The following is a 13,641-nucleotide window of genomic DNA, read 5'->3' as shown; positions in this document are numbered from 1 at the left end:
AAAGGACAAATATTCTTATTTACTAGAAAAGATAATCTAAAATTATTTAATAGAGAAGCTAACCTCTGAAAATGAACAGTATTATTTTTAACTAAATTTTAAAAAGTAAATTTTCATTCAAGTCACATACTTATTTTGTTATTCTGAATTTTTCAAATGAAATTAATATAAACTCTTATCTCCATAATTCTTCTATTTAAGCTCTTTTTATTGAAAGATCCATAATATTTAGTCCATTTTAAAGTCTAGAGTCAATTATAGAAATGCAAAAGACAGACCTGAAAACAAAACAAACACAAACCTATATTGTTCATGTTTAGGATATGTAATCTTACTGTAGAATCACTTCCACACTTTAAAAATAAAATCAAATTGGACATTATTCTTATATTCCCTCACTCAACACACTGCCCTTTAGCCAGAACTGACTCCTAACCATGCGTCCAGCAGGTTCCGGGGGCTGTAAACCGCCTGGGAGGAGACTGCTCATCTTTCTCCCACAGAGTTGCTCCTCCAGGGAGGCATGACCTTTGGGTCAGGAGTACAATTCCCTATGGACTAAGCCACCAGAGCTCTCTAGCCATTTAAAGGAGTATGAACAATCACTGCAAAGAAATAAAAATAATAATCATATGTATAAACTATTATGAGAGAAAACTATTTAAAGCTTGAGTGCATCTGACCAAAGTACCTGAAATCAATAGCATTGAGTCCAAGCAGCATGCCAGCAAGCATGTTTGCCTCTTCACCCAAGACAATCGCCCCATCTTCATAAAATCTCCTAAAATAAGAAAATGGATAAATATATAAATACTCAAAACAGACTGTTATTTGAGCTAGAGCAATTTATATGTTGGAAGAGTTGAACTTTATTTAATTTCTAAAAACATGCTTGGATCACCCAAGTCTTACAGATATTCAAGAAAAGCCACAATAACAAACTCACTTTTTCCAGCTCTCTTAAAAAGAATCCCCTAAGTGACTCTTTGAATGGCGGGGTGTGTCTAGCATTTTCCCCTAAATGTGAAGTAAGATTGATGCAATCTAAAAAGAGGGTTTTTTAAAAAAGAAGTTAGAGGCAACGGGAATTGCTTATACCAATTCACATGAAAGGAAGCTCTGGTGGCCTAGTGGTAAGAAGCTGCACTGCAAAATCACCTCTGAAAACCCGTGGGAGGAACTATGAGTCATTTACTGACTCGACGGCACATAATAACCGTTTACATAAAAGAAAATGATATTAATTAGTAAAATAAATGGAAATATTTTCTACATCATTTATAGAGGTATTCACTATAAAGGTAAAGATGTTAGGTCAATCTATATATATGAGGTTTTGTCCCTACCTCAAAGTCCAAATTGGCTGTTAATAGAATATTTTATTTACTCAAAGAAAAATTATCCCTGCAATGATTCTAGGGCAGTAAAGCCTATGGGCTGAGAATCACCTAATATTCCTGGTATTCCTCTAGATTTAAAACGTCGTAGTAATTTTTAAAAAAATTATTTTTATTCTTATCTTGAGCTCCCAAAGGTTTAAAAACACAGTACTATTATTGCTTCTTAATGCCAACATTGTATTACAGGCTGATTACACTTAAAATTATTTTAGATCATTTTAAAAGCCGAAATGACTTTTATTTGTGTGCATATATGATATGCTATCAATAAGTTTTGGGGTTTTTTTCCTGTAGTTTAACTACTGGGTTTTCAAGAGAGCTCTGGTGGCTTGGTGTGAAGGAGCTGCACTGCTGACTCAAAGGCACAGGTTTGAATTCATCATCTGCTCTGTGGGAGGAAGACGAGCATTCTTCTCCCGTGAAATAAAATGCTGCTGAAAACCTGCCAGAGGCCCAGCTATGAGTCAATTCCGACTCAGTGGTACACCACAATAACAATGACTTTTTAAACTCATCAGTGTAAGTGAAATGCTTGCCATATGTGAAATCAGTAATTCCACTGACATGAGCAGCATACCTCAAACAAAATACTGTACAGATCTAATGTTCATACAGCAGTCTTTACAGCAACAAGTGAGAGGAGAAAGGAAAAAGGAAAAGCTAGTTATGAGATGTACCTATTACATTCTGAGTTATTTCATGATCATGGTTGAGCAAAGAGATATTCTGCAGAAAATGCAGTTCCAGATTTCAGATCAAATATTATGAAAATCAAAAGATGAATTCCACCGGGAAAGTTTGCTTTCAGGGATATCTCCAGAGTACTGAAGAACAATGTCAGTCTGGAGACTAAGGTGTGCCTAATACAGACCATGTTGTTGTGGTTGATTGCCGTAGAGTCGAGCATGACTCATAGAGAACCTATGAACAAAAGGCCTAAAGTCTTTCTATAACTATCATCATTTATCAAATTAATAGAGTTTCCAGAGGCATACTTTTTAGGTAGTAGATGCCATAGTTTTCACAGTTATGTGCTATGCAACAGAGAGCTGAACAATGACTGGGGATGACAGAAGAATTGATTGCTTTGAGCTGTGGTGCTAGAGAATACTGAATATACCATGGACTGCTAAGAGAATGAACAGATTCATACTGGAGAGGGTGAAACCAGGCTGCTCCGTGGAGGCAAAGATTCTAAAGCTCTGTCTGACATATTTTGAGCATGTTGTAACGAGGGGCCAGTCCTTGGAGAGGGTGGAGAGACAGCTCAGAAGAGGAAGACCCTGGATGAGATGGACTGACTCAGTGACTGGGGTAAAGAGGTAGATGTGTCAGAGACAATAACGTTGGCTCAGGATAGAGCAGGGTTCAGAGCTGTTGTACATAGGGTCATCATGAGTCACAGGCAACATAATGTCACATAACAAAAACAATTAGGTATTAAGGATAATCTTGAGAAATTTTTCAGCTATGTAGCATTGAATTATTTTAATCAGTGAATGGAAGATATCTGAAAAAGGCCATTCAGTGACTGAAGTAATTTAATATCAAAGGCCAATATCATGCTTGTGTTTATAAAGGTAGAAGCTGTTTGGAAAATTAATTTTTTATTCTCTTAACCAAACCACCATATGAAAAATTTTAACTGGTTTTTGGAAGACTTATAAAAATTACAAACGTTCACACTTCCTCATTTTATCTCATAATAAAAGGAAAGTATTAATTTCTGCTTATATAACCAAGATTATCAATCAGCAGAAAGTGAACAAAAAAGGAAAATCTGAGTTTACCTTCTCATCCAATAATAGTAAGGTACACTCTAAAATGTAATTCTTCTTTTTGAAAATATTTTCTGTTCTAAAGAAAATATTATTAAGAAAATAATCTAACCAAAACAGTACTCATAATTTTAAGAATGCATTATAAATATTGAAAGAACAAATGTAAAATAATGAAGAACTTCCAATTTAAGGACTTGAGTATTAGATTACCTTTTAACACATTTTATGTATTTTAGAAGCAAACAACAATTATATGAGACCATTTCCTATACCTGTGCTCTGGAAGACACTAAAGCTTTGGTGATTGAGTCCTTTCCAATCGACCGTGACCCTACAGGGCGAGCAGAACCGCCCTGCAGTTTCTAAAAATGCACTATTAGCAGAAGCAGATCTGCCACATCTTTCCCCAGGAGTGGCTTGCAGATTCCATCTGTCCTTTTTTCCATTAACAGTTCTAAGTTCTTAACCACTGTGCTAGCAGGCTCCTTTTTGGGAGAAAAGCTTCCACTTTTTATTTATAATGTTCCTTCTACTTTTTTTTTTACAGTTTTATTTTCAATCTTTATTCTACTAGTTTATTTACAAAATTCAAATACAAATTTGAACTAATTATTTCCATTTCCTTCACCCCCTCACCCATCAAATTGTACAACCCAATGATTAATCTCCCTTTCCCCCTGCACATCCACATCCCTCTGCTTCCAGCCTCTCCCACCCCTCCTGGATCCTTATACTCATTCTACAATAACGGTTTTATACAATATTTATCCTTGTGGGACTGAGTTAGTTCACTCAGCATAATGCTCTCCAGTCCCTCTCAGGTTAGGTAATAATTTAAAAGTTATTGCTCCTGCGTGCTGCATAGTATTCCACTGCGTAAATGTACCATCATTTCTCAATCCATTCATATGTGGTTGGACATTTGGGCTGTTTCCATGTTCTTGTGATGGTGAATAATGCTGCTATGAACATTGGTGTACAAATCTCAGTTTGTGCCTCAGTTTTATGTATTACTTAAGTAACTATAAAATTTGAGTTAGAATTGACAGTAATAATTTTTTTGGTTTTGTGTATGTGCTGTCGTTTTCATGTATTTCCAAGTCAGAATTAACTCATACTCAACCCTCCAGTGGATTTTCAGAGGCAGTTAACTGCACAGGAACAGATAGCCCATCTTACTCCTGACAAGCAGCTGGTGGATTCGAACCACCTTTCTTGCGGTTGGCAGCAGAATTTATTATGACTAAGCTACCAGAGACCTTTTCTCTTCTGACATATAAACGCCAATTAAAAATGCTATCCAGTATTATATTTTAGGGCATTATTTTTTATCTTAGGAGTATGCAATGAGGGTTGCAGAGTGGATTATATTTGGGGGTAAGGGATGGGGTTTTAGGAGGTGCGGAGGGGGGGATTGTGTACCAATGAGGGAGTTTTTCTTTTGCTTTTCAAGGAGAAGAGCAAATGGGGGGGGGAAGGGGGAGGGGTTTGTGCGGGGAGAAGTGTGCAACAATGAATGAATGGAATCCCAAAATCTCTGTAGATGTTCATTGAAATGAAAAATAAACAACCTAAATTAAAAAAAAAATGCTATCCAAAATTCATTCTATACTTTTTCATTCTCTCAGGTAATTAAGTAAGAAACATCCTTTGTATAGGAACCAAGGTGAATAAGCATAGATTTTAATATTGGACAATATTATCTTTCAAATTCCTATTCTGAAAATTATAAACTACATACTAAAAGTATGATGTTAAAATAGGCAAAAGCTCATTTCATAAACCAAAGACATGTCATTATCAATATTTTTGCTACTCAAAAACATACAGTACCTATTCCATGTGATTTATAGCCTTTGAAATCCCACTGGAGGGTCAGTTATGAGTCACTTTGGACTCAACAGCACACAGCAACAAGAGTTTCCCATTTACTCTATAATTTTTCTATTTTCTATAAAATATTTACTCTATTCAGGAGACAGTAAATGAGAAACTCTTGTATATAAAGAACTTATTCCCCTTTTATGACATACAAAATACTTTAAATATTCTATTCTACAACAAACCAAATCAAATAAGAAAAAATGGACCAAAATGGAAATTTCATATGTCTAAGAATATGAGGGTCATATCAACAAATACATAGCCATTTTTACTGTAAGACAGGAAATGTTCTGGTATTACAGTTAAAATAGCAACTGAACTAGACATGGTCCCTGCCTTTATAAAAGATAATTGTCTATAGGAAGAAAAGTAACAAACAAAAGAACAAAATAATTACAAATTATTATTAAATTCCTAGAGTTTTGAGACAGAGGAGAAAAAAAACTGAAGGCTAAATCAACTTTGAAGAGAGTCATCAAGAAAGACTTTCTCAAGTATTTAAATTGAGACGTTAAGCCCACAGAATTACACTGGAAGCCATATAGCATTAATGTCAATAGTGAACATTTACTGAGGGGCAGGCATAGTTCTAAGTGCTTTAATTATATTATCTTCTTGAACTCTCTTGTGTATCTAGTATATATCACACCACAGAAGAGTCAGTCACTTGTCCAAGACTTCACACATGCTGGAGGGTCAGCTATGGGTTGGCTCCAACTCTAGAGCAAACAAAACTAGTAACAAGATGTCACCGTTACAAAAGAGTGGAACCAGGATTTAACTCCAGGAAATGTGACTGCAAAGTACATGAGGTATAAAAGGAACAATTTCAAAGTTTGAAATGAGGATTAAAATTATCCCCTTACTCCTACTGTCAAGTCAGTTTGAACTCATGAAAGCTGCCCTCTATCAGGTTTCTGAGATTTTAAATCTTAACAAGCTTAGGTTTTAAATCTCATATTTCTCCCATGAAGCAGGTGGTAGGTTCAAACTGCCAACCTTTTGATTAGCAGTACAACATAAAACCAACTAACTATGCCGCCAAAGCTCCTTCACTCCAACTATGGTTTTTGTTGTTTTGTACCATCAAGCCAGAAGAAACTCATAGCTGACCCTCCAGTGGGTTTTCAGAGGCAGTAAATTGCATGGTAGGAGACTGTCCATCTTCTGCAGAGCAGTTGGTGGATCTGAACCACATACCTTTGAGTTAGTAAAGCAACTTCTTACCACAGAATTCAGAAAATCAGCATTTAATGTGACATAAATTTTGCCATTGTAAACCAAACATGTATGGCATAACTGCAAAATTATAATCTGATTCCCACAAAGTTAATTTTATCTACACTTCAAAATTGTCATTTGTTTCATATTTGCTATTTCGAACTCTTAAAGAATACGTTTAATTATTGTTTTTTACTTAATTTTTTCTAAATATTTTCAGTCTGCAGTTTGGGAAAATGACAACTTTAAGGAAATTAATGGGGTTTCTACCTTCCTTCTTTATCTGCAGGTCTTTTCAATAACCTATCAAAACAATCCTCTATTTTTATTAAAGCTTAGATCATAATCATTTTGCTAACTATGCAACTCGGTTTTCTAGTAACACTAATTTCTGAAACATGAAACTACGTGTTTTTTGTTTTTCCCCACAACTGCTCATCGTGGCAGGTTCCACTTAACAAGGATCACACAAATGTGTCTTACAGTTTTGAATCACATAGTCCAAGAATAAAGTTTATTTTCTTTATGCTCCCCACCCACTAAGCACACATACTTCCTCCACCCAATCTTATCCTTGGATTTTCACAGATGAATGCTTTCTCGTTTGCCTGGCTTGGATGATGGAGCTGCTTCTCCTCTCGTGAGTAAAGACGCGTTATCATTCTAAAGAATATAATTCTTCTATGAGGAAACACAGCAACAAGAAATATACTTGACCTGAGATTCCTCGAGGACAAGAATTTATTTCTGCTCTTTCCACAAGCATTTCGCTTCAGTGGAACCAGACAAAAGGTAAGGTACACCTATCCTTAATAATAATTTGTTTGTATTTTATCATCCTTCCTTCAAATATAATTCTTCTGAATAGAGGTGTTCAAGCAAATTTATTTCTAACAAGTTTCTTCAGTTTTATTACAAAGGGCAAAAAAAGTACCCAATTTCTTGGTTTTTTCCACAACTGCATTTTTAGCTAACTTTAAGATAACTTTTGAAAGAAATTAAATCTATTTCCTTTCTTGGAAACTAGAGAGTTACTATATTCACACTTAAATATTATCTATTAAGCCACTTTCCTAGAGAACAGCAGGCTGATGTATTATTACAAGAGAATATTTTCACTTCATGTACTTCTTAGAGCTGAATCATTTCCTTTCTATCAAAAAGGATGGTTAACACCTAAGAACAAAGCAAAATGAATTTCCCTTTAATACTCAAGGTACTCATTCTAAAAATATTCTCTTTAAGAATGGTTTCTGCCCCACCCAATTCTTTAAACTGAGAAATAAGACCAGCAACTTAAATACATTATCAATGCTCTCATTTCTTTTTAAAAAGGCTATCAAAAATGTGATGCAATGTTGCTACTGCTCAGGAGAAAATGACTGAACAAATCTGGTTTTGATTTCATTAGTTTAGAATATTTATGTTTTATCTATTAGCGCTTAATATTATGCACTCCTCTTTAATTTTGTCTAAGCCTTAATATCTGTAATACTATTATTCATAAATGCATTTGTTGTTGCTGTTGTTAGGGTCTATCTAGTCTACCAAGACTCACAGCAACCCTATGAACAAGCAATCTGAATCTTTCCCTAACCTATGCCATCTTTACGACTGCTTTAGTATTCAATCCCATTATGTTATTCACTGTGTCAATCCATCTTTTTGAGGGTCCTCCTCTCTTTTTCTGACCTTCTACTTTTCCCAGCATGATGTATCTTTCCTGAAATTATTTACTAGTTTATCTGATATCAGATTATTTCTTAGAAATTACTAGTAATGATAAACTACTAGAAATTAGTATTTACTAGTAATGATAAATAAAATAAATGCCATATTTACAAGGTTCATTCAAATGGCTAAGAAGTGTCACATCATTTTATAGCTGACCTTCAGACATTATCTCATAATTATGATGTTGCTTTGAAAGACTTCACTGTGTGAGGTTTGTTTCATATATGTATGTTGGATTAGGTTTACTTTATGTAAATAATTCTTTCAGCTAACATTTATTCCATCAGATTTTTTAAATAAAATTTTTATTTTGTACTGGTTTACTTTCAAAGTTCATATACATTGGTTTTCACACTATTTCCATCAATTTTTTATCATACTATATGAGGCTTTTCTTTGTAAAGTATCTTAAAAAATGAGTAGAGAAGCCTACATAAGAATACTTTCATGCACATCCAAAAACTTCTCCAACAGCTAAAGAAGCCACAGATTAGAAAAAATATTTGGTAATGACATGCCAGACAAGGGACGTATATCTAGAATTTATAAAATACTCGAGCAGCACAACAAGATAAAGGTAAATAACCCAATTGAAAAATGGGCACAGGATATGAACAGACAATTCACCAAAGAAGACATTCAGATGGCAAATAAACACATGAAGAAATATTCAAAATCCCTAGCTCTAAGAGAGATGCAAATCAAAACAATTATGAGATATCACCTCACCCCAGCAAGAATACAAAATTTAACAGAACAGCAAACATCAAATGCTGGTGAGGTTGTGGAGAAACTGGAACCCTTATTCACTATTGATGGGAGTTTAAATGATGCAACCACTATGGAAAGCTGCATGGCACCTTTTCAGTAAGTTGCAAATAGAAATACCATTTGACCCAGAAATTCCACTACTGGGAATTTATCTTAAAGAAATCATAACTTCGACCCAAGCAGATATATGCACACCCATGTTTATTGCAGCTTTGCTCTCAATAGCAAAGAGCTGGAAACAACCCAAGTGCCCATCAACAAACAAATGGATAGAGAAGCTGTGGTATATTCACACAACAGAATACTATACAGCATTGAAAAATAAGGAACTCACAAAATATTTTGCAAAATGGTTGACCCTGAAGGACATTATGCTGAGTGAAATATCTCAGTCACAAAAGGACAAATATTGCATAGGGCCACTGTCGAAAAAAAGGACTGACATTGGGGTTTAGGGAAAGCAGAGGAAGGGAGGAATGATACATACTGTATTGAAACAGACGAGGGAGAGAACTATTTAAAAAGAGATATATGATTGAGTATTATTGTCATGACAGAAGTCCAGAATGAAAGCTGTACAGTGGAGTGGACTTGGGAGGAGGGCTTGGATAACAATGAAAGAGTTTTTCTTTTACTTTTCAAGGAGAAGAGTGAAAGAGGGGGGTGGGGGTGGCAGGCAGAAAAGTTCAACAATGAATTAATGGAAACCCTAAGTCTCTGTAAACTTTCATTAAAATTAATGTAAAAAAAAAGAACATGCCCTACTCAGCTAAGAAAACATTAAGTCATGATAAATTCCTAGATTGTCTAATAATCCAAAATGTTAAACATGAAAGCTAAGATCATAGATATATTATTTGTGTTTAATTTTCTTAATGAAACTGGTTTCAGCTATCACTCATTAGTTTTTTCACTCTCAAAAACTGAATTAATGAAGTAAAAAGAAATATTCTAATTTAGAAATGTCTAAAGTAGCACAATCCAATAGTACTTTCCGCAATGAAGAAAATTCTCTCTGCCAAGTTCAACTTGGTAGCCATTAATCACATGTGACTGGTGAGCGCCTGTAATGTGACTTTAGGGATCAAAGAATTAAATGTTTGCATTTATTTAATCTTAGTTATTCTTTCTATGGTAGCATGTAATTAGTGGCTATCATAATGGACAGTACATATTCTAGGTAATTAAATGACATTTTTCTTCATTTGCAAATAGTTTTGATATGGAAAAAAAGTTGATTTCTCAACCAAGGCCATGAGTATATAAACTAGAGGAATGACTGTGGCCCAGATACGAACCTTATCTATACTACAATAAAAAAATTAACTGCTATTTTATAAATGAAACAAGAGGTCATTCTGTAAGTCCATAGAATTTCAATAAAACTACATTAATACAAACTGCCCAAAAAAGTTAAACATTTGTTAATATTACATATATAAATTAAAATAAATGAATGATTCATCTATATTCTTTAGCAGCAAAGAAGAAAACACTGTAATATGATAAGGATGCTACAGTAATTTCCTAGTTAAATTGTTCTTTAAATTGGTCAGGACAAGTCTGTGGAGAGAAAGTAGTTTCAAGTGTTGTAAAGTAAGACTCAAAAATTATTCTGAAAGAGTAAATTCCAGGGACATATGCATCCTGAAAAGATTAACCAAGGGAGAATTGTTTTAGTTGACAAGTTACATTTTACTGAGAAAAGAATGAATTTACATAAGCAGTAAGAAAAAGATACAATAAATAGCTGAAAAACTTAAGAAACTAATTTAGTTGTTCATTCTATTCTTATTTCTATCAAGGACTTTATATGATTCTTTCAAATACATAGTAGAAAATACAAAAGATTTAAACCTGGTTGTTTTGAAGTCTCTCAGGGCTGTAGAGATGTATTCCGATAAATGCTTTTCCATGAGTGCTACTCTGATCCAGGCTCTACCCTAAAAAAAAAAAAGAAAGGAAGGAAGAGGGAGAGAGAGGGAAAGAATCAAATACGAAAATAATTTAAAAATCGTTCCCACTGTGCTATATATTAAAAAATAAGCACATTCAAACTTGATAAAACAAGTAATTTAAAAATATATGCTTAAAAATACTAAGAAAAATATATGAGAAGATAAAAATAAGTAAAGGAGCTCTGGTAAGGAGCTGTGCTGCCAACCTAAAGACACTCAGTTCAAGTGCACCAGCTGCTCTGCGGAAGAAAGGTAGACAATTTGCTTCTGTGTACTTTACTGCCTCTGAAAACCCAACAGAGGGTCAGCTGTGAGTTGGTTCCAACTTGACAGTGCATTAAAAACAACAATAAAAGAGATAAATTTCATCATGTAGTGTATATGTTTTGTTTCTATGAATGTGCAAGGTATATAGTAAGCCAGTTTAACTTTCTATCCTCTGAAAGAAAAGAACCACTAGCATTGGGTTCCTTGAGCTGGAAACCTGTTTTGAATCATATTATATAGAGCCCAAAATAAGACAATTAAAATGAGTCTTCTATAAGAACATCAGGAAGATAGCCCTTCCTTGTGGATAAAAACAATCACTCTAATATCCTAGATACTGTTTTTGTCATGGTTATAAATCGTGAGTTAAATGAATATAGTATCCAAAGACATTTTAAAAGCTATTACTAATTATATAAGGCAGAAAAACGCCTCCACTAAAGCCAATCAGGATAATTTTAATTAAATGTGAATAATTTTACTGAAATGTGATAATATTGTAGTTATAAACCAACATTTTATAATTCAATACATTTCATTTTTATTTCTCAATTAGAATAAAAATAGAAAACCTTATTTATATTAAAATTCTAATTCAATTAATATTTTACAAACATTTTCACAAATCTATAGAAAAATCCAAGAACAATTAATATATAGAAACTATAAAACTTTAATGGTACTTTGAGAATAAATGTGACACTAATCAAAATATATGATAGTTAACAACCAGAAAAAAGCATTCTTTAGAAAAAATTTACAATTATACTGAATTCACTAAACTCTTGAATACCCAAAATTTACAACTAGCCTGAACTCACTAAATTCTTGGTTACCAAGCGTTCTGCCTGATGGTACTGGACAGTCAATATTAGCTCATGGTCTACTCTAGGCAAGCTCCTAACATTCCAGCTCGGAAATCTTTATGAGAGGGTATCTCATCCTTCATCCTCAGATGGCTGGAAAATTTTATCTTCCAACCTTTTGGTTACTGCTCAACATGTAATATACTAACCACCGGGGTTTCTTTTCCTGCACTGAATAAAACCAAAGTTAAACCCACTGCCAAGAAGTCACTTTCCAATTCATGGGTTTCCCGGGCTGCTAACCTTTAAGGGAGGAGATAGCCCACCATGCCCCTGTGAAAGAGCCAGTAGATTGCAATCAATGACCTTTCAGTTACCAGCCCAATAAGTAACTTACTACCCCGTCAGGCTTAATGCTTGACAGGAGGTGTTGATTTATGCAGTGGTAAAAATCTATCAGACTAGAAGCATAAGTCCTACTAAGGAAGGAAAAAAAAATATTAATGACTATACTTAGGATTAGTCCATTTATTTGGCTACTAACCTTGACTTCCCTTTTTCACTTGCCCTGTGTTTGGTCCATTGTTGCTGCTGGGGATAAGCTTAGGTGAACTTACAATTAGATGTGCTTGATTAGAACAGAGGAAGGAAGAGGCAAGCCACTGGCTGGCCAGCAACATTCCGAGATTACTGAAATTTCAGCCAAAAGGTGGCGAGACTAGTTAGATGATAGCAGTTATTTGAATTGAAAGGCCACATGTCCATGGTTAGAGAATCCAAGAAAGTTGCTCTTGAGAGAAATTTATACACAGGACACTGTGCTGCCGCCAGATAAGAAATGTGGGGAAAGTCCTGCTTCCTGATTTAATAGTTTCAATCCACGTAGAACTGGGCTGGACATAGTTTCCTGTCCTTGATGTTTATGGAATTCTCTGCTATATTGTGATAATAAACTGTGCTAATTTTAACAGATTTCTTCACTTTAAATCTAATGACTTTTACTAAAACATTACACAAACAGATTTATAAGGCTAATGGGGCCATTATCCAAAAACAACTGGAACAGCACATCAGCAGAGAACTGCCAGAAGACCAGGCTGGGTTTAGAAGGGGTCGTGGTCCTAGGGATGTTGTAGCTAATGTTAGATGGATCTTAGCTGAAAGCAGGGAATACTAGAGGATATATATCTGTGTTTCATTGACTATGCAAAGGCTTTTGACTGTGTGGATCGTAACAAATTGTGGTTGACTCTGAGAAGAATAGGAATCCCAGAACACTTGATTGTGCTAATGCGAAACCTATACTTGACTAGGAGGCAGTAGTCAGAACAGAGCAAGGGAACATTGCATAGTTCAAAACTGGGAAGGGCGTACGCCAGGGATCCGTCCTATCTCCATACCTTTTCAACATGTATGCAGAACTGATTATCTGGGAGCCTGGGCTCTTTGAGGAGAAATGTGGGGTAAGACTGGTGGAAGATCTATCAACAATCTGTGTTATGCAGATGACACAACCCTGCTTGCTGAAACTGAGGACCTGAAGTTCTTGATGCAGACTATCAAGGACTGCAGCCTCCAATATGGATTGAGGCTCAATGTCAAGAAGACAAAGACTGTCACCACTGGACCAATTGGCAGCAACAGAATGGATGGTGAAGAGATTGAGATTGTTCACAGCTTTAGTTTGCTTGGCTCCACAGTCAACACTCTGGGCACCAGTAGCCAGGAAATTAAAAGATGTATTGCCATGGGAAAGTCTGCTGTTATGGACCTCTCCAAAGTACTGAAAAACAATGGTGTCTCTCTGGAGACTAAGGTG

At 35.0% G+C, this 13,641-nt stretch overlaps 1 protein-coding gene across 3 annotated transcripts in view; it reads right to left on the bottom strand.

Moving 5' to 3' along the window:
- Positions 1 to 13,641, bottom strand: part of RUNDC3B (RUN domain containing 3B) — a 163,075-nt gene that overhangs the window by 64,557 nt on the left and 84,877 nt on the right. For all 3 annotated transcript variants that reach the window (XM_006891445.1, XM_006891446.1, XM_006891447.1), the window contains 2 exons: positions 10,649 to 10,734; positions 692 to 781 (listed from right to left, as the gene is read on the bottom strand). In XM_006891445.1, the coding sequence (XP_006891507.1) occupies positions 692 to 781; positions 10,649 to 10,734 (176 nt within the window). The remainder of the gene's footprint in view (positions 1 to 691; positions 782 to 10,648; positions 10,735 to 13,641) is intronic.

The sequence above is a fragment of the Elephantulus edwardii genome, unplaced genomic scaffold, assembly GCF_000299155.1.
Source record: "Elephantulus edwardii isolate Elephantulus edwardi_28Jun2011 unplaced genomic scaffold, EleEdw1.0 scaffold00098, whole genome shotgun sequence".
Classification (NCBI taxonomy): Eukaryota; Metazoa; Chordata; class Mammalia; order Macroscelidea; family Macroscelididae; genus Elephantulus; species Elephantulus edwardii.
The sequence above is the reverse complement of the archived record's forward strand: the minus strand, read 5'-3'. Positions and strand labels throughout refer to the sequence as shown.